This window comes from Sardina pilchardus, chromosome 4, assembly GCF_963854185.1.
Source record: "Sardina pilchardus chromosome 4, fSarPil1.1, whole genome shotgun sequence".
Lineage (NCBI taxonomy): Eukaryota > Metazoa > Chordata > Actinopteri > Clupeiformes > Clupeidae > Sardina > Sardina pilchardus.
The window spans coordinates 36,342,574-36,363,829 of NC_084997.1; the positions used below are offsets into that span (position 1 = coordinate 36,342,574).

Below are 21,256 nucleotides of genomic sequence, written 5' to 3' on the forward strand. Positions count from 1 at the left end.
GTTTAAACACTAACAGGTGTCTCACCCCCCTGTCAAAGTTGTGGAGAGTAGGCTAGTGTCAAAATAAGTAGTAGAAGAAAAAAACACAGAAAATTATTTACTTTGAATTCTGATATTCATGCAAAAAAAGAAATGCAAGGAAGCCCCCTGGAATTACCGTAATTTCCCAACTATTAGCCACGACTTACATGATATTGCTTCTTCAGCTATGAAGTTAAATCACCTGGGCAGTTAATATGATATTAATATGGTTTTGTTGCTTTTAACTTGCATAAAACACTGTCCTGCGGCTTCTTCACAATGCGGCTAATAAACAGGAAATGACTGTAAAAACAGATGAATTGAAGAGAGCTGGTACAGGTACCTGAGTGAGTGTGTGCAGGGTGCTAGCGGTGCGGCTGCTGGAGGTGTGGCACTTCACTGTTCAGCTGCTGCTGGCCCTCACGCCGTCTGTCCTCTGAGTCTCCGTGGCAACTCGTGAGCGGGTTCAGCCCCAAAGCCTGCCTTGGCCACTGGCCACCCAGCTCAACCCCTCAGCCGCCCTGCTACCTGTGATGTCATTGTTTCAGGCATTCGCCAGGATGTGCCCAAATATGGCACTGGCAGTACTGCTGTTTAAAAAAAAAAAAAAAAAAAGTAGTCATCTCACATGTCACTCTCTCATGAAGCACAGTGTATTGTCAGTATGCCAGAATGTTGAACTCTTTGAGATGTTTAATAATATGATGTGCAATCGTGCTCAGTGCTGATTGGAGATCTCTGCTATAACAGCTGTGCACAGTGGAACAAGTTCTGAGAGAGCCACCGCCAGCACTGGCCAAGCCTCTAGCGATACAACTTCCTGTTCCAGGTGATAATTGGCACAGGCATTTGAGCGCTATGTATAACATGGCAATAAAGGCAGGAGGCACTAATACTGATACAGTACATCTGCACTGTTAGACCAGTCATTAATGCACAGTTAAAACAGGGCAGGGGGTTATCTGTTGGACTGGAGGCACTAATACTAACACAGCTCATTAATGCACAGTTAAACAGGGCTGGGGGTTCTCTGTTGGACTGGAGGCACTAATACTAACACAGCTCATTAATGCACAGTTAAACAGGGCTGGGGGTTCTCTGTTGGACTGGAGGCACTAATACTAACACAGCTCATTAATGCACAGTTAAACAGGGCTGGGGGTTCTCTGTTGGACTGGAGGCACTAATACTAACACAGCTCATTAATGCACAGTTAAACAGGGCTGGGGGTTATCTGTTGGACTGGAGGCACTAATACTAACACAGCTCATTAATGCACAGTTAAAACAGGGCTGGGGGTTCTCTGTTGGACTGGAGGCACTAATACTAACACAGCTCATTAATGCACAGTTAAACAGGGCTGGGGGTTCTCTGTTGGAATGGAGAGAGACGGAGCCATCAGGAGTGTCCAGTGATGATCATATCCTGGGGAAAGCTGGGGATACTGTAGCTCACTGTCTGACAGGCCGGCATACCTGAGGGACTCTCCCCAGCTGAGTCCACAGGCTTCAGGTTACCACTTTAGCTCCGGTCCCCACTAGTCCGCCTCTGGGGCTGTCTGTGTGTGTGTGTGTGTGTGTGTGTGTGTGTGTGTGTGTGTGCATGCATGTGTGTATGAGAGAGAGATGATACATGCTACATGCTAGTAGAGAAAGAGTGGCTTTGACTTCAGCATGACTACACAACAGGTCTGGGGCAAAATGCCAAAACAAAGAAAGTCACTGAGGAAGAAAATGGCACAGAATGAAATATTGACATTTTCATTCCAAGAATGCAGGGCAGTGTTGAACATTTGTATTGGTCTGATTATTTGAAGCCAGAATGCCGTACTGTGTATGTTTCCTTGCTGCATGACATGAAATGACATGTGATGATGTCTTAGGTATGCTTGAGATAAAATGACAAGTCTGGCATGAGCATCATACAGCTGTATAGCTGTTGTAAATAGCCATCGTTTACTTCCTAGAAGCCATTTTTGAGCCTACTCAACAATTTAAATAAGCTAAAAGTCATATGCTACACTGATCAGGTTATTTTCACAGAAACGCCTGCTCACCAAAGTCATATGTTATACTGCTCCAGTTATTTTAACAGAAACGCCTCCTCACTAAAGTCATATGTTACAGTATTCAGAAACACCTGCTCACTAAAGTCATATGTTATACTGATCCAGTTCTTTTCACAGAGATGCCTCCTCACTAAAATCATATGTTATACTGATCCATTTCTTTTCACAGAAATGCCTCCTCACTAAATGCGTGTACCTGTAAGAAGAGGCTCTGAGGCAGCTGGAGCAGAGATTCCTGTGGAAGGGATTCATTTCAGGGCGGCCAAAAGGGCTGGTCACTGTACAGAGGGGATCTAAAAGCAGTCAACACACAGTTGCCCCAGCGCTGAGGCGGACTCCACTTACACAAGGGCATCTAAAACATGCATGGGCTGGAACATGCGTAGGCTATACTGCACCATAACGCTTTGGTCACACGGACAGCAGTGCAGACAGCAGTGCAGACAGCATTAACTTTTTAACGACAAACTCAACTTGTGCACCAATATTGAATACTGTAGTAAACAAGTAGCACATCAAATTAATTATGACGTAAATACAAAAGAGGGAGGAAGCGATCTTGTCCATATCCATATGGTACATAGAGTGTCGCGATGTATCAATATTGAATACTGTAGTAAACAAGTAGCACATCAAATGAATTATGACGTAAACTCAAAAGAGGGAGGAAGCAATCTTGTCCATATCCATATGTAGTACATATAGTGTCCAGATGTATTGAGTAATATCCATATGGTACATATAGTGTCGCGATGTATTAAGTAACGCAAGGGTTACACAAGAGTGTTGATGTTTACGAGAACAACAAGTTCCCGTCAGTGCAACTGGCTCACAGCATTGTGCAATCTGTATCTGGCTCCCCTCACCCCTCTGCTCTCATCCGTGGTCACATAGGAAGCAATATAGCAGTGATACCATATGTCTCCTTGCTGTTGCTGAACATACCTAATTTACATTGTGAACCTCATTGCAAAGAGATTTGATCAGACTGGTTTTCAATCTTGACCTTTGACAGCAATGCATTACAGAATACTATTGGTAGTGTTAACATACCGCACATTGTTTTGATCACTGACACCTCTAGAGGTAGCAGGATTAGCATACAGTACAGTAGCTCTGATCCTAATGAGCACATTGGGCTCAGTGGAGCACCAGGCCAGACGGCTCCAGCCAGAGATCCGTAGCACCACTGCTGCTCTTTGAAGGCACTGCTATAGTGGTTACTGGGCATGCGTCACATAATGGTGGTTTAATGTGCACATTATTATGGTGTATTCAGCAGTTATCTTCAGGTTGTGTCCTCAGTCAGAACGGTGGTGTCGAGGTGCCAGTCAGCTGGCTGACACATTGCAAGCTCAGTGGAGTACTAGGTGCATATAGCAGCGTGGTGGTGGTGGTGGTGGTGTAGTGGTGGTGGTGGTGGTGTAGTGGTTAAAGAGCTGGGCTAGTGTGCAGGAGTAGTGTGCAGGAGCCTGAAAGTTATCAGTTCAATTTCCAACTTCCACCCTTGTGCCCTTGAGCAAGGCACTTAACCGCAAGTTGCTCCGGGGACAATGTTTTCCCTTGGTTGATATATGTAACTCATTTTGGATAAAAAGTGTCTGCTAAGTATAATGTAATGTAATATGGCAAGCTGAGTCAGTGGAACAGTGAAAGACACAACTGCTTCATACAGTATACTGTAGAATAGAGCAGTTTATTCTGTATGTTCTCTGTCAGTAGATTCCCTAGTGATTATCATGCAGACATTTGTATAGATATTAATCTGAGGAAGCAGCACCATAACACAAGACTGCAGTGGACATGTTGTTTTCATTTTTTGTTTTTTGTTTACAAAACAAAGCTCCAGTGACCTATGACCCCGGAAGTGTTCCCTGTCTGGTCAGTTTAGTCTCGTGAGGGGGAGATGCACAGGCACAGCTGCCACCAGCAGCAGGCTTCACCGTGACATGTCATGGCCGTAATGTCTGGCTGCCCAGACCATAGTTATTCCAATCTGTCTGTCTGAGCTTTATGTCCCTCCTTGGCCCCGGTAGGCTCCTGGCACTGACATGCCACAATGCTGAAGCCTGCCAGTGTCACGGAGCTGAGACTGATGTACAGGGGCATGTTGGAAATGTTTCTTTTGTTGTTGTGTCATACTCCAGTGACCCCCGACCCCATACCAGGAAGTGCCTCCCACGTGGGCCTAGTCTGAGGAAAAGCACAGCTGTCACAGCAGCTGGCTACAATGTGACATGTCATGCTCTAAGGTCTGGCCCCTGATACTAAACATTACGCTCTGCATATATGCACACACTGTGACTCACCACAATACAGAACCACCAGCCAAAAACATGCCAGGCCTAGGACACAAATAAAAAACACAGACACAAATACAGCACCCAGACACAAATAATAATAATAAAAAAAACACAGACACACTGGCTGTGTCTAAAGTCATTTCATCCCAGTACTCTGGCTTTGTCCCAATGCATTTACATTCTGATGTGTGTATTTATATCTGTGGTACTGGATTGGGGTTAATCCATCTCTGATCTACAGCATAATCAACTGTGTATCTGTCTGTCTCTATGGTAGCAAAGATGAGGAAATATGTTTTTTTCAATGGCAGACTGGTGTAGATGGTTGTGTGTCAGCCCATTTCTGCCCCATATCCCTGCTGATACTGTAGGTGATCATGATGATGCAGGTTTAAGTCAGGTCAGGTGTGCTCTACCTTGGGTAGACAAATAGGTGATGATGACACAGGTCTCCAGTGGGCATGCTGTACCTTGGGGAGGTCGACAGGTGTAATCCAGGTCTAATCAGGTGTGCTGTACCTTGGGGAGGTCGACAGGTGTAATCCAGGTCTAATCAGGTGTGCTGTACCTTGGGGAGGTTGTCCAGCTCCTTTGCCCACTGCAGTATGAAGCGTCGACATTCAGTCAGGCTGTAGCTGTCTACTAAGCGACTCTGTGCATCCTGTGTACACAGAGATAAAAACATGACCTCTATAAGAAAATATTAGATCAGATTAAACTTTATTGTCATTGTTCAAACACAATAAAATGCAGTTTGCATCTAACCAGAAGTGCAAAAATGCAGACAGGTGCAGTATGATACACAGTGGCAGGTAGTGCGTAAACATTACAGTACATCATGTTGCATTTGGCGGATGCCTTTTAACCAAGGTGACCACCAACAAGTGAACAAGCAAGATAGCAAGTTAGTGCATCAGCGAGTGATACTTCCATACAGTCAAATGTCACTTCTAGTCAGGAGAGAAATGCTAGAATTAGCTAGGCTAGTGCTACGAGAGGAGATGTTCTCTGAAGAGCCGGGTCTTCATGAGGTTTTTGAAGATAGGGATGCCTCTGCTCTGGTAGGAACTGGTAGTGTGTTCCACCAACAGGGAACAGCAGATGAGAAAGGTCTGGATTAACCTGAGCGTACAGGTGGCAGAGCAGACGTCGTTCATCTGAGGAGCATAGCGGTTGGTGGTAGCATATGCCTGTATGAGGAGCATAGCGGTTGGTGGTAGCATATGCCTGTATGAGGAGCATAGCGTTTGGTGGTAGCATATGCCTGTATGAGGAGCATAGCGGTTGGGGGTAGCATATGCCTGTATGAGGAGTGGTTTGGGGTTAGCCTGACTGCCATCGACTTTCAAAGGGCGTGCCAGGCTAGTTGGGGGTAGCATATGGCTGCATTCAAGGAAATGGGAGCAGAACCAGAGACTACTTTCTAGGCAAGTATCAGACACTTGAATATGATGGATTGGTGGCCAGTGTAGCCGGTTGAGCAGCGGGGTAACGTGTGCCCTTTTGGGTTTAAACAGCATACGATATGAAGTGCAGTGTAGACAGTAGTATACTGTTAAGAAGATGGTATGGTTTACAGTAAAATAAATTAAATATCAATGTCTGCATTGCATTAGCTGTATGTTATTCCCAAGATAAGAGATAGGTAAATGTATGTTTATTTTCTACATGTCAGGACCGTGTATATTTCCTTATTCACAGGTGGGGAATCTACAGCATTATATGTATCAGGCTAGTCTTCATCTGACACAGCTTAGGCAGTAAATCGAGCTTGATGCATTCCACAGGTCTGCCGTGACAATGCAATGGCTGCTACAGTAGCCTACATGCCTGGCAGTACACGGGCAGTAGATCATGCTCGCCGCGATCCACCCAGGCACAGAGCTGGACTCCATAACGCCGCCTGGGCAGTAGATCACGCTTGATGCGTTCCATCCACCCTGAGCTGCCGGAGCAAGAGCAAGCAAGAGCAAGTGTGCCATGCCATTTCCAACCAGGAGGCAGATTAATGGCAGGCCAGCAGGCCGCATCAACAGCTAATTGTGCAACCCGTCTGGACGTGTACGCATTCGGTAAAAATGTCCTTTAGAGTTTCATACATCAACAGGTCATACACACACTGGCACTGAAGATATCTGACACTGGTATCATCAGCACACCGTTCTATCCTGACATTGACCTGGAGCCAGTAGCGAGCGCACTGCTCCAGCACATCCCATAGGGGGCGCTCTGCTCCAGCACAGCCCATAGGGGGCGCACTGCTCCAGCACAGCCCTTAGATGAACAATGGCATTGAAATGTGGTTAATTGACCTGGCGTCTTTAAGAGATGCTCTGCATAGTCCGTTTAAGTGGGCTCTTATCAGAGACACTCTAGGTCTTTGCACCTGCTAGTCGGCCGCTGTTATAAATAGCAGCACTGGAGGATAAAGTTGTCTTGGCCTTTACAATTGAATCCAGCGACTTAGTCAAACTTAGGTTTAGGCTTAGTCAAGTTTCACGTTGCTCACATGTCCTTCAGTGTCATAATCGCCCTCTTATGCGCTCGGTTCATAGAAAGTTATGCGGAGACTTTTTTTTTTATTTCTTTTTTTGGAAATGTTATTTAATATGTTTCTGAAAATAGTTTGTCAGATGTGCTGTGCACAGTAGCCCATTCATTTGTACAGATAGGATAAGACGTCAGAAATGTGTTGTTTTTGTCAGCCATGACATGTAGACGGCAGCTCATCCACTCTTGAACAAGCATGCAGAGCAGCCAGAGGTAAAAGGTCGCGTTGACATCTACGCATGATATGTAGCAATGTCTCTCATTTCAGCTGAAGACTAGTCCACACACTTTAATTAACCTGGGACATGCAAGGACAAGCAGTGTTCAGCAACCAGGTGCTCACATGTTTGTCTTTGTTTTGTGTTAAACCACCTTTGAGCATTCAGATGAGGCCATTATAACACCAACACATTGAGCAACAGGCAGCTAATATGACCATCAAAATATGTTGTAGTATTACTGTTCTCCTTTATCTGACTCAATTTCCTTTTGTGTGACTCAATTTCAGCCAGTTTAATATTTAAAAAACGGTGAAGTGTTCCTTTAATATGGCCATCAAAATATGTACTGTAGTAGTATTACTTATTGGTTATGTAGTATTAGGCCTATTACTCATTTGGTTACATATTGTTGTTTTCCTTTGTCTGACTCAATTTCCTTTTGTCAATTTCAGCCACCCCTGTCCTGTTGTTTAACCCTGTGTAGCACATGTTAACCTTTGTAAGGCTGAGGTTGGGTTTGCCAAAGGGTTGAGAAAAGAAGTCCTGCTGGAGAGCTTTCATTCTGTGTCTGCCGACACTTTTTAATAATGTACATATACTATATCACTAACAGTGCACTCCATGTCTATGGGGCTCTATCTGCTGGCTGTGTCTAAAGCTAGTCATTTTACCCCTGTGCTCTGTGGCTAAAGCTAGTCATTTTACCCCTGTGCTCTGGCTGTGTCTAAAGCTAGTCATTCTCCCCCTGTGCTCTGTGGCTAAAGCTAGTCATTTTACCCCTGTGCTCTGGCTGTGTCTAAAGCTAGTCATTCTCCCCCTGTGCTCTGTGGCTAAAGCTAGCCATTTTACACCTGTACTCTGTGGCTAAAGCTAGTCGTTTTACCCCTGTGCTCTGTGTCTAAAAAGCTAGCCATTTCACCCCAGTGATCTGGCTGTGTCTAAAGCTATAGTCATTTTACCCCTGTGCTCTGTGGCTAAAGCTAGTCATTTTACCCCTGTGGTCTGTGGCTAAAGCTAGTCATTTTACCCCTGTGCTCTGTGTCTAAAGCTAGTCATTTTACCCCTGTACTCTGTGGCTAAAGCTAGTTCTCCTTTATCTGACTCAATTTCCTTGAGCTTTCATTCTGTGTCTGCCGACTCTGAGCAAACTCTGGCTTCTCCCAAGATGTGCAGGATCTAAGAAAACATGTTGCAGCACGGAGGCAGCAGCTCTTTCATTATCCAACACATGTAGCAAGAGCTGTCTTTGCAGTCCAGCAGATTAATCAGGCAACAACAAGACACACCAGTGCTGCTGAACAGATGTATAGTGTTATATATAATATTCATGTCGCAAGAGCTCTCTTAGCAGTCCTAGATTAATCAGGCAACAATAAGACACACCAGTGCTGAACAGACATATAGAGTTATATATAATATTCATGTAGCAAGAGCTGTCTTTGCAGTACAGCAGATTAATCAGGCAACAACAAGACACCAGTGCAGCTGAACAGATGTATAGAGTTATATATAATATTCATGTTATGTGTATGTGCAGTCTAACCTGTTAACAAGGAAGGCATGGTCTTTACAGGGCTGCACGGCTGTGTGATCATAACAGGAAGTACTGTAACACATAGAGCACAGAGGCAGGACTAGAATTGTTGCATTTATTGGCTGAAACCTTTCCAATAACAACCAATCGTAATTGAGAATAGGAGGTTAATGCAAAACTCCAGCTTCCGATTTATGCAGTGCATGTGTACAAACACTGATGACGTTTCCATGTGATCTTACTCTGTTCAATGGGAGGATGTACTGTTTGATATGAGGTTAATCAACTTTTGCACATCATCATTATTTCCAAATATGTAGTAGTTACAGGCAGCCATTAACTGGATAGTCTTGTGATGACTGACAGAAGCCAGGTAATCATCTCGGAAACAAATCCCTGCTGTCAGTGATGGCACCCAGTGAACAAAGCGAACTGCAAGACTGCTCTGACCAGCAGGTGATTAACTAGTGTCTACAGCGCCATCTGGTGGACAACAATGGCTATCACATGTTGCCACAATATGCCTAATTGCCTATTATAACACCTCCATGGTTTAAACCACAACTGCCTCTGCATCTTAATCAGATATAACAACAATAATAATAATAATAATAATAATAATAATAACCGGAGGGTTGCCGGTTCGATCCCCGACCAGTCCACCACGGCTGAAGTGCCCTTGAGCAAGGCACCTAACCCCTCACTGCTCCCCGAGCGCCGCTGGTTGGGCAGGCAGCTCACTGCTCTGGGTTGTGTGATTCACCTCACTGTGTGTTCACTGTGTGCTGTGTGTTCACTAATTCGGTTAAATTGGGTTAAATGCAGAGAACTGAATTTCCCTCACGGGATCAAAAAAGTATATATTCTATTCTATTCTATTCTATTCTATTCTAAACTTACATGATACAGATGCATCTCAAAAGATTTGAATATAATGGGAAAGTTCATTGCCCTACAGAGGAGTTATCTAGTCGTTGCTTAACCACCGAGATACAAAACAACTTGCTCGCTCAAACAACAGTGTAACACCGGTGTCTAGAAAACGGTGTTGTTTGGTCAAAAATATCAAGTCTCATATTGTCCATAAACAGTGCAGTGTTCATTTATACTGTATCTATTCCTTCAAATTGATTAATTTGCACAGCACATTTACTCGAAATAGATAAATGAAATTTGAGCTACAGCTACAGCAATACAATAATATTATCGTTACAATAGGACTACTCCTACATCTCCGTTTAGATTTCAACCATAATGGCCACATCAATCAGTAAATAAAAAACATCCTTTATCCTAAAATTCGTCATGAAAACCTTCCTCCCCCACACAAACACACACACACAGACACACACACACACACACACACAGGTGTTATTATTGTGGTGGGTGGGGCACACCACAATCACTTTCTCTTTCTTACGTATATCCTCTTTGGAACACAACTCCTCCATGTCACTTGGCCTCCAGGGAGTTCATCTCCTGTAACAATACAAAGGAAGCCGTCTCTGGGGATCTTGTTTAGTCTCGGATTCATATATGGCTTACAGTGAGATGTATCATTATTAGCTAAATACACGTCTTCACTGCACTCAGGAGAGTTCGTCAGAGCCGTGTCACTGGAAGAGGGGCCTGTCATATCGCCTGCCCTTAATAATTGCAAATAATTAATGTCCTACTCCATCCCCTGCTGAAACTTTTATGTGTGTACATGTGTGCACTTATGTGTGCTTCTCTGTCTGTGAGTTTTCCCTTGTGAGTGTGTGTGTGTGTGTGTGTGTGTGTGTGTGTGTGTGTGTGTGTGTGTGTGTGTGTGTGTGTGTGTGTGTGTGTGTGTGTGCGCGCGCGTGTGTACGTGTGTGTGCGTGTTTCTGTGTGTGTGGGGGGGGGTGCTTTGCTTTGCTTTGAAGAAAAGAAGAAGAATAACATCAGAATGGCAATGGATTCAGCAGAAGAAAAAAAAACCTGGTTGCTGTAATGTAAGTCTGTGAATAGTGCCTATTCCTCTGCTACAGCTTGACGGGCTGATGAATGTGTCATCGCGGTTTTGCCATCAACACTGCCCCCTGGCGGCAAAAAAATGAAATATTTAACGTGGAATCGAAACTTACAGTGACCTATCTGCTGCGCAATAATGAATCTAGTCCCAACTCCAGCCTCATACGAGTAGGCTAGACTGTACTCCGATGTAGTGGATGTTAAAACAAGGCAGAAATGTATTGTGTGTGTGGATGTTGCATGTTGTTGCTTTTGATCTGTTATATTTAGCTAAAACGTTGACTTAGCGAAGCCGCAACCCAAAAGTTGAACTGTTTTAACTTGGCGCTTCGCTTTTTCAGAAGCCTCCCTTTTCTCGCTCTCTGCATCATCTGTCCCAAGGTGATAGGACACACTCCGGACATGGACCCGTTACTAGTTCTGCAGGTCGTGCTGTACGTGACTTGTTTCATTTGTGGGATTGTTACAGCCGTTTTGGTTACAATTGTGCAGGTAGGTGGACTTCATCATGTGTTTGCTCACGTTTTTGTGTCAGTGGAGACAGTTTGTAGTTTGTATCGGATCTGAACTTGTTTTAGGACTAATGACTTGCCACTTCATTCAACTTTTGTAGGCTAGATACATTTGAATGTGCTAACGATGTTACATCAGATTAAGGATACAAAAGTAGGCCTAACACTTTTTACGGGCATGCTTTTAAACTTTCGTTTCTAAGTGAAGACGGGGCATCATCAGCCGTGTGATTCTCCCTAAGTTTCGTTTTCTCAATGTGGTTCAATGTCGTAGCCATGATGTCAACATTTTTCTATCCAGTGAATGTAGTCTAATGCAGTTGACACTTGCAATAAACTAAGGCAATGGAGATTAATAAAACAGGTATTCCCTGAATACCTTCTCAGATTTAAAAGTGAGGTTGCAAAAAAAGAAAAGAAAAAAAAGACAAACAAAAAACTTGACTAACACTTGCACATCCACAACACAGACAACAAAGTAGGCTATTCTGTTTTGTTTTTGTCCTTGTGTTGTAAGTAACTCTGGACATTATCATCTAGGCTACATAATCATCTTTTATTCCATACGAATGTTCCAAGTCTTATCTCTTGGACTGCAGCGTATGATTGTATAGGCCTACCTTGCTTTGGATAAATGTGTCTGAAAAGCATATGTGTCTGAAAAGCATAGATATGACCAAAGCCATCAGCTGTATAATCAAAAATAAACAAACATTCTGTATGTAACTCCTGGGTAAAGTTAGCTGGCTGCTCTCTCCGTTCCAATATGTATTGGACATTTCTGCCACTAAAACAAAGATAAGTAGTGTATCAATAAAATCAGACAAAATAAAAAGTTATTGGTACAGTAGGCTATACTTTTCATTTTAGTGGCAGAAATGGAGAGAGGTTTGGAGTCACCTTGGCCTGATTTATATGACATTTTAATGAGTTAAATTAAATATATTCACAAACACTGGATGTGATGGACATTATTCTGAGATGCACCAATAGGCTCTCAAAACAATTCCATAGGCTACAGGCACAAGGGGCTTAAAGAGCAGGTCCTGATTATTTGAACCATATAAACGGTGTCACGTCATGGAATATCATTCATCCAACTTCTGTCACAGCTCATTTTGTAGAAGACAAATAAGCAGAAGTGTAATGCCTCAATTAAGTGATGGGCTTGGGCTAACAATCATTGACATCCAACTTGTGTCATATTTCATACTTGTAAAGCAAACAGTAAAACATACTGACAAACAATAAGCAGGATTGTAATGCCAGGTGATATAGGGGTCAATGTCCAGGCCAGGGGTGTAATGGTTATGCTTATGATATATGGTTATGGGATGTAGCAGACGCTTTTGTCCAAAGTGAACTATATTGTTAGCCTATAGCTCTCTCTTGTTCTGTACAAAAGTGACTGAGGGCTACTCTAGGCCACTTTACTCCTTCAACTTGTAGTGCCACTGACTCAACAGTTAATTCCTTCATTACCTAATTGCATTCATTCCACAGTAAACGCTTTGGTTTATTATTTGATATTGACAGCAGTGTAAACAACAGGCTGCTTGTCAGTCCACTCCAACTGGAACTACCAGTTGTCATCATCAAGTTTGTGTTCCAGAGACAGCGACATGGTTAACATTAGGCTTTAACGTTGGGATTGGGTGTGCTCGTAAATTGCCACTCCGAGCCCTCCAAGTATCTTAGCCTACAGGCCCAGAACGTTGGAAAGTGTTTGAAATGACGGCCCCTTATTGTATCTTTGTCTGTAGGCCCAGCACGATGGCAAGTGCTTGAAATGCCGGCCCCTTACTGTATCTTTGTCTGTAGGCCCAGCACGATGGCAAGTGTTTGAAATGACGGCCCCTTACTGTATCTTTGTCTGTAGGCCCAGCACGATGGCAAGTGCTTGAAATGCCGGCCCCTTACTGTATCTTTGTCTGTAGGCCCAGCACGATGGCAAGTGCCTGCTGTTCGGCACGCTCCTGTACAATAACACCACCGAGACCATCAGCGTGACCTCGTCTGGAGACCCGTCCGTCTGCAACTTTGCGATGGCCGTCCCCGTGTGTGTCACGGTGCTCTGCTTCTCCCTCGTCTGCTACAGCTGTGTGTGTGGACAGGGCAGTGGGTGAGAATGCTCTACATTCATTTTTTAATCTATTTCGAGTGTGTTTCCATGAGAGCATGACTGTGTGTGTGTGTGTGTGTGTGTGTGTGTGTGTGTGTGTGTGTGTGTGTGTGTGTGTGAGAGTGAGTGTGTCAGGGATGGGGACTCTTTGTCGACGTTCAGTAGATGTGTCAGTGTTACCAAGAGAGACCTTCTCCTTTTTAGCCACAGGTGTAGTAGTAGAGACAGACAATTCTTGACGTCTATTTACCTTAGTTCTAGTATATACTGTATACTAGAATCTACAGTATGTATATATATATATATATATATATATATATATATATATATATATATATATATGTTTACAGCGTGTACTGTACGAGTTCTCAAGTATGTCCGAGATCTGCAACCTCTGCTCTACAGAGGAAATAAAGGGCCATTTTGATATCTGGTGAAACGAAAATAGATTAAAATGACACCAATTAATCATTAACCATATTTAGGTGTTTATTTCACAATTACACAACAGTCATTGTGATTTGCAGGCGGTATTGCATTTGTATAGTATGTCTACCAGGTGCACAGAAAAGTATGCTGTCTTATTACTTCAATGATATAGTAGCTGCTTAAGTGGCCATAGTCCATATTCCATAAATGCTAAATTAATGGGATGCCATGTGTGTGCCTTTAGAGGTCGCCATTTTGATCCTCTATATGTGTGTGTCTTTAGAGGTCGCCATTTTGATCCTCTATATGTGTGTGTCTTTAGAGGTCGCCTGTGTGCCAACATCACGCTGGGGATGAGTGGCCTCCTCATGTTCCTCTTGATCATCAGCGGATGCGTCCTGAAGATCGGAAGAGACAAGCTATGCGAGTCTCTTCCACTGCCCCAGTTTAACAGGTGAACTCCACATTCTCTCTGATCAACTTTGGAACATTTTAAAGTCTCAAAAAATATAAATTCCAACCAGAAAATAAAATGAAAAACATGTTAATACAGTATATTCAGAGATCAGAGTGTGTGTGGCTACTCTGTTTTTAAATTGATAACTTCCCGGCCAGCCCCTCTGTTTGGGTGTGCATTCCTCTTTTTGGCTTTTCCAACCAGAAAATGCTCAATTTCATTTAATAGTAAAATAAATATACAACATTTGAAAAGCTCAATCTAATGGAATAGTAAAAAGATCACTGGAAGATCTGAATCCACTCTGTGTGGTCACTAGTCCGTGGCCATGAGGGAGTTATGATCTGTGTGGTCACTTGGTTGTGTATGATCTGTGAGGTCACTTGGTTGTGTATGATCTGTGAGGTCACTTGGTTGTGTATGATCTGTGAGGTCACTTGGTTGTGTATGATCTGTGTGGTCACTTGGTTATGTATGATCTGTGTATGATCTGTGAGGTCACTTGGTTGTGTATGATCTGTGTGGTCACTTGGTTATGTATGATCTGTGTATGATCTGTGAGGTCACTTGGTTGTGTATGATCTGTGTGGTCACTTGGTTATGTATGATCTGTGTATGATCTGTGAGGTCACTTGGTTGTGTATGTTTGCAGGTGTGAAGATGCCCAGACTGCCCAGTGGGACGTTTCAAAGAGTGGCAGCAGATTCTACAGCCTTCTTCTCAGTGCTGAGGTAAAGGGCCGTGCCATGAAGCTAATTAAATTAATCAATTAATTGTGATTATGACTTCAAACATTTACGAAAAATTGGATTATATTTCAAATTCAGAAATGTAAAAAAATGTGTCGAAAAGTTCATGAGTAAAGTAATGGTGATAATGATTTTTGACATAATCGCGATTGAAGTACAATACAATTACAGTCTCTTGTCCCTCAGTGGCCTGGGGAAGCCAGGGCTCTATGCTTTATGATATTATGGTCTGTGCACACTACACCATTTCAGCCCCATTTTGCTATGATTGTGTCGTGGCCGACAAATTTCCAGTGTCGTGTCCGAATATGAAAAGTCGGGAATGATACTGAAGAAGGAAGCGTCTAGTAATGTGACAGATTCAACGATCCACGATTTATTGTCTGCGATATGCCACGAATGTTGGGAGAATCTCCTACGACCGAGTTGACACTCGAGAAGGCTACGATAGATGATCCTGTAAGGTGGCCAGCCTTACAACCAAGACGCAGCAATATTTTGTAGGGCTGTCAATCGATTAAACATTGTAATCTAATTAATTACATACTCTGTGATTAATTAATCTAAATTAATTGCATATAAAATGTAATCGCAAAATCGCAATGTCAACACTATTTCTTTGCAGTAATGTGGTCTGTGCTGCAGACATTGCAGAGGACTTTGTTTTAATCAACACTTTCTTTTTAACACCGTCAGGCCGTTTTTTTTTTAAGTAAATGTTCCAATCAATGATCCAGGCAGCACATTCTCGTCTCCCCATTTTTCGATCTAATGGTTACTGACTAGAATGGCTCCGGGTCAAAGGTCATCGATTAATCTAAGTTCATTTTTTTAATCAGTTATTTTATCTCAAATTAATTAATCTAAATTAATCAGTTATTTTGACAGCCCTAATATTTTGTAGTTCTCTAATCGCCTAGTCTGACATGGTCAATCGCAAAGGATCATCGTGCAAGACAATCATGTAGTCTGCACAAGCCATTAAACTAATGCACAGTCTAGTTCTTCTGTCTATTGCTCCTCTTCTGCATCGCATGCATGTATTCATATCCAGCCTGTCATTTACCTCTTTTTGCCATTCCACTTTTCTTCCCGTCTCTCCTCCTATTTGGATGTTAATCTTCCATTCATCCATTGAGATCTCAGTATGTCCTTCTCAACCATTTCAACCTTCATGCCTTTGTTTTGCCTTCAGATCTCCTATCGCATTTCTTTCGGAGTATGTCCATTATGTAGGGGTGCAACGGATCATCATTGATCCGTGATCCGTTCGGATCAGTATCTTCGGTTCGGCACACACATGATCCGCGGACTGATTTATAATAATTATTAATAATAATGTCCGTGTGTTCTTTTGAAGTAACATGCGTGTCCACAAGGCATGCTTCTAGTCCCTCCCTGCTCTGCTCCCCTAGCCTGCCTGCGCGTCTTTTCTGCTCTCACACACGTTATTAGCGGTCATGCCATAACCAGCAATACATGGCTGCTAGTTTAAGTGCTGATGTGTAATAGCCTAATATCAAGTTCGTTTGTGCACACTTACATCTCAAGTTCGTTGCGCACCTACCTATATGCTATGATATTTAGGTCATTTAGGCTTAGCCTACTGTTGGGTTCAATGTCAGCAATAAGCTACGCAACATTGGCTAACTTGTACATCTGGAGATAGCTAAGTGCTCACTAAAATCATAAAGGAGCATTGCAAGACACTCATCTCTTTTATGATCCCAGAAAGATTGTCTTCGACTTGTTAGTTTTATTAACATGTATTTTATCTAATGAAATATCCTTGTCATCAACTTATTTTCTCAAGAATAAAACCGTGAGACTGAAGCCTAATTACCATCACGTATTTCTTAAAGCGACAGGGACTCAATTACACACACCTCCTATGCGCACTCCTCCACACCACATTAAAGATAGCTAAATCAGAAGGCCTACACAAATGACTAAACATTTGTAGCTACTAGTAATTATGCAGATTGTGTGTGGAGGGTCAAGCAGAATCTTGGATGGCCACTGGTGTGAATGCTCACACAATATTCAATATAAGGTGATTAAACACCAAATCAACTAAAATTGTAAAAAAGCATCGAAAAAGTCATTCTTGACTTAGTATCGGTATCGAAACAATAGTTTTGGTATCATGACAACACTAGCCTACTTTAAACACATGCTGAAAGTGCTTGAGCCACGTTACAACATCCCGTCAAAGACAAAACTATGTTTATTTGTCTTTTTTTTTTTTTTGCTGATCCGAAAAATGATCCGATCCGTGACTCTTGATCCGAGGAACGAACCGTGACTTTTTCGATCCGTTGCACCCCTACCATTATGTGGTAACATACTGTACATAATTATGTCTTAATGTGTACTGTTAATTTAGATTTGGGTTTATGTAATGGTAGCCAGGTGATGCGTAGCTGCACTATACAGTATGTACATTAGCTAGACCTCCCTCCTGACGCCTGCAGATGCATGCTTTGTTAGCTCCCTTGCTAGCGTGCTCACTTCCCAAGGACTAACCAAGGTACTTAGTCATCTTAAATGATTATTAGACTCATGCCCCTGTTTTGTAAGCCTCTATCTTAAATGTCAACTTTACTCTATATCTAAAGTAGATACAAGTTTACAATGTTGCATAGTAGTTGTTGGGCATAATAATATTGACATGAAGTATGAACTAATGATGGTCAAGCTGATGGCATCTGTTGACTTATATGGAATGACCCTATGGAGTATAATTTGAGCTCTCTCTCTCTTCAATCCTCTCTTTAGATATCAGTGTGGGTGAATTTCTTCTGCTTGCTGTTCGTGGGAGGCCTGGCAATGGCCCAGCGCAGTACAGGGACCTCTAGTGGAGGGGCGCGGCGTTGCCATAGGGGGGGCAGGGGGCGCAGCCGGCCACGGAGGTAAAGCTGTAGTTGGGAGATTAATAATAATGATAATTTTGGACCGCATTATTGTTATCTTTTTTTTCACCTGTGGTGTTATTGCCATTGATTCATAATTTGTCATGATACATGCAAAGTTGTGTTTTGTTGTGTTGTGTTGTGCTGTAAATCTTCAAATACCATTTGAAGACCACTCTTATCTCATTATCTCACTCTTTTCTTAAAACCCTGGACTGCACTCACTAACATAACATAACATAACATAACATAAGATAACATCAAATATTTGAAAGGTCTTTGAAAATGCTGATTGATGTAATGCCTTTTTCTTTGTTCTCAGTCAATAAAGGTGATGTAATATAGACACGTGTAATGTTTGACTAATAATGTAATGAATTCAGTCACACTATTTGTTTTTCTTTACACAACACGGAGTAAAAACCTCCCATTGTGTGTTGTGTGTGAAGGGTATGATGAGGGGGTAAGGCGAGAGGGCCACCTGCTTCACCTGTCCTGTTGTAACAGAGCTACCGGGTTGCAGGCTCTTTGTTTTAAATTAGATAGCACTGCAAACCCAGTGGTGAGAGTGCTGTTTTGCATGTGTCTGGCGGTGATTTAACAGAGCGGATAAGGTGGTTTCTTTTAAAGCCATTCACGCATTTAGCTGTTTAATATGCTCACCAACATTTCATATTCGTTTGATTTCTATACTGACAGTACACTGCAGTCATCCTGCCCAACTGCTTCCTTGGGCTATGGTGCAACTTTACCTGCAGGTAGTACAATTTTCATTGCCTTGTTTGTAACGAATGCAGAGTTTTACCAACGCATGATTTGCGTGTATTTTTATCGTAGTCCGCTCATATTCATTACTGTAGGTTGGAGCAAGAGGTCAGCCAACTAAAGGCATGCAGTTGCCGGGGATTTTAAAGAGGTAAATTGATTGAAACTGTGGTACTTTTATATAAGCGGAATGTTGTGTATTGAATTTGTAACCTAGATATCATGTAAACCATGTAGTGGGTATGCAATTGATTGTTTTGTTTGTTACTTTCAGGAACGACCAATAGCCACTGTGTATCCCACCATTTATTGTGTAGCAAATTGTAACTGTTGTGATACCTTATGAGACTGAATCGACACTCCATTCATACTGGTACTGTAGCTTGCTGGTATAAGTACCCAAGCCATATCGATAGTCCATCCACACTGGTAGCTTATTTGATTCAAACCTATTGATAGCTCATCCACACTGGTAGTTTGCCTGGTGTCTAAGCTAGAGTATCAGCGGTCATACTGGAACTGTAGTGTTAGGCCTGTATTGAAGTAATGTGCGATACCAATTTGGGTTTGTTTTCTTTATATTCTGTTGGTGAGACCTATTCTTTTCTTTGCTTTCCTTTTATCCTTGCCATCATTACTTGGGTGCCCTATTTGGGGGTTGAATCACCCGTTGTGATGTGATTGTTTGCTTTTGTTTTGTAGTGGGTACCTTATGTTGAATACACCTTTGTTTTGTAGTGGGTACCTTATGTTGAATACACCTTTGTTTTTTAGTGGGTACCTTATGTTGAATACAGCTTTGGTGCTACTACTGATTAAGTACACCTCTTCTTCCTGCTGTTATACCATGACAGACAACGCCAGAAAGCGCTTTCTTTTTCGTACAGTCTCCTCATCTATTATTTCAGTTGAATACACCCTAGGGGGAATTTTGGGAAATCCATGACCTGTGGTTTAGTCATAATTAAGTAGATTCAATCTATTAGGGGTCATACTGTATGTTAACATCAACAAACGCTTTCACTCCAAAAATAAAACTGATATGTATAACTGATAAACCGATTATCATCCTCAGTGAGTAACACAATGTTGATATTTTACTACATGGATTACAACAGGGTTTATTTTCACAACATGCAAATTGTGTGCAAATATCATAAAGGAAATGGTATGTATTATGAAACAGTTAAAAGCCTTTAACTGCTGTCATAATATTGCCAATAACCATTGGTGAACAAAACAGTTGTAAAGTGAGCGTTGTCTCATCAAATAGATTTTTGCCACATGAATTGTATACTGTATAGTGTAAAGGATCATTCAACGTTTTCCTCTGACCTTAAATTATCTTTTGGAATAATCTTTTAAAGAAAACATCTTTTATGTTTTGAGATGGAATGCACTTTTGACTTCTGTACTTGCACAACATGCTTTGGGGATGAATAAAGTATGACATGAGGAAACTTCCCTGCCTGTTCCTGCCTGGGTTGTGTTATGTTTTTCGCTTAGAGGTGTATTTGCATGGTATGGCCACGTGGTGGCGATCTGAATTTAGGTTCAAATTTATGACAACCAAGGAAGAATAATGCAGGCGGAGCTCTGTGCTCTCCAAGTGCTTTTCTAGTTTCACATGCAAATTAGGTTTCTGGCAAACAGTTGCCGTTAACTTTTGGCATTGATGCAGCAAATTTGCAGAAATGGCATATATGCAAATTAGGTTCAACACCAGAAGTTCCCTGAAAATTTGATATTTGATTATTTTGATAAGTGTGGTGGCGAACACATTAGCCATAGTGGCAAACTAGTGGCAAAGTCCTGGCAAAACTGATTGTTGCCAGAACTTTTCAGAAAGTTTGCCTCTAGTGGCCAACATTGGCAAACTTCCGGCAATATTTTCCATTGAACTCATCTGTATCCCATAAATCACCCGCAAGTTTGCTGCAAATCTGCCACAAACATTTAACTTTTATAAGGGCCAGCCTCCCCCTGCAGTGCACCAGGCGCCAGGGACAAGGACCCTTCCAATATAATTGGCGTGAGTTGCTTTGGTTAAGAGCATCTGTAAATGTAGTAGATGGATTTGTCCAATAGATGGCGTTGTTTGCCCTATGTGTGTGTGTGTGTGTGTACCCTCAGCATCATGACACCACAGGGTGTTGTCTATGTAGAGTAGCTAATCCAGCTAGGACTGCTCACTGGGTGACACGTGCTCACTCCTGTTCCTCTTTCAGTCTTTTAGAGGGAACATGGTGAAGCTTAAACTTACTTTACACAATAGTATTTATATTTGTATTAACCAAACTATGCCTTTGGAAGATGGCAGGATTTATTTGAATAGGAATAATAGGATTTTTTCTAAGAGGCTGAGACATGTGCTGCAAACAGTGAGAGTATACTAGTAACATAGTAGTGTTACTACGAAACAGCACAGGACTGGTAGTAGTAGTAGTAGTAGTAGTAGTAGTAGTGTTAATGTAATGTAATGTAATAGTAGTGTTATTAAAAGCCAGTGAGAGTAACTGCAGACAGGGTTGCATCATGTCCGTCCGATGTAAAGGGTAACTGTGGGCGGTGACACAGCAGAGTTTCATGCAGCCGCCATTCCGTCGCATGCAAGCGGA

At 42.3% G+C, this 21,256-nt stretch overlaps 2 protein-coding genes across 6 annotated transcripts in view; one reads left to right on the top strand and one right to left on the bottom strand.

The window, feature by feature from the left end:
* Positions 1-8,753, bottom strand: part of LOC134079174 (titin-like) — a 39,380-nt gene extending 30,627 nt beyond the window's left edge. For all 3 annotated transcript variants that reach the window (XM_062535364.1, XM_062535366.1, XM_062535365.1), the window contains exons 1-3: positions 8,707-8,753; positions 4,809-5,053; positions 365-611 (exon numbers count right to left, since the gene is read on the bottom strand). The gene's annotated coding sequence lies outside the window, so the exon portion shown is untranslated. The remainder of the gene's footprint in view (positions 1-364; positions 612-4,808; positions 5,054-8,706) is intronic.
* A 2,087-nt stretch (positions 8,754-10,840) lies between these two features.
* LOC134079178 (transmembrane protein 179B-like) lies at positions 10,841-19,505 on the top strand. Of its 3 annotated transcripts, XM_062535373.1 has the most exons (8): positions 10,841-11,184; positions 13,142-13,326; positions 14,078-14,209; positions 14,865-14,943; positions 17,740-17,873; positions 18,573-18,631; positions 18,734-18,789; positions 18,913-19,505. In XM_062535373.1, exons 1-7 carry the CDS (start codon positions 11,095-11,097, stop codon positions 18,757-18,759), a joined length of 705 nt encoding a protein of 234 aa, XP_062391357.1. In that variant the 5' UTR covers positions 10,841-11,094; the 3' UTR covers positions 18,760-18,789; positions 18,913-19,505. The 3 variants fall into 3 exon arrangements, with proteins under 3 accessions (XP_062391357.1, XP_062391356.1, XP_062391355.1); XM_062535372.1 differs by having other exon boundaries at positions 18,573-18,789; XM_062535371.1 differs by having other exon boundaries at positions 18,573-19,505.
* Positions 19,506-21,256: the final 1,751 nt, after the last annotated feature.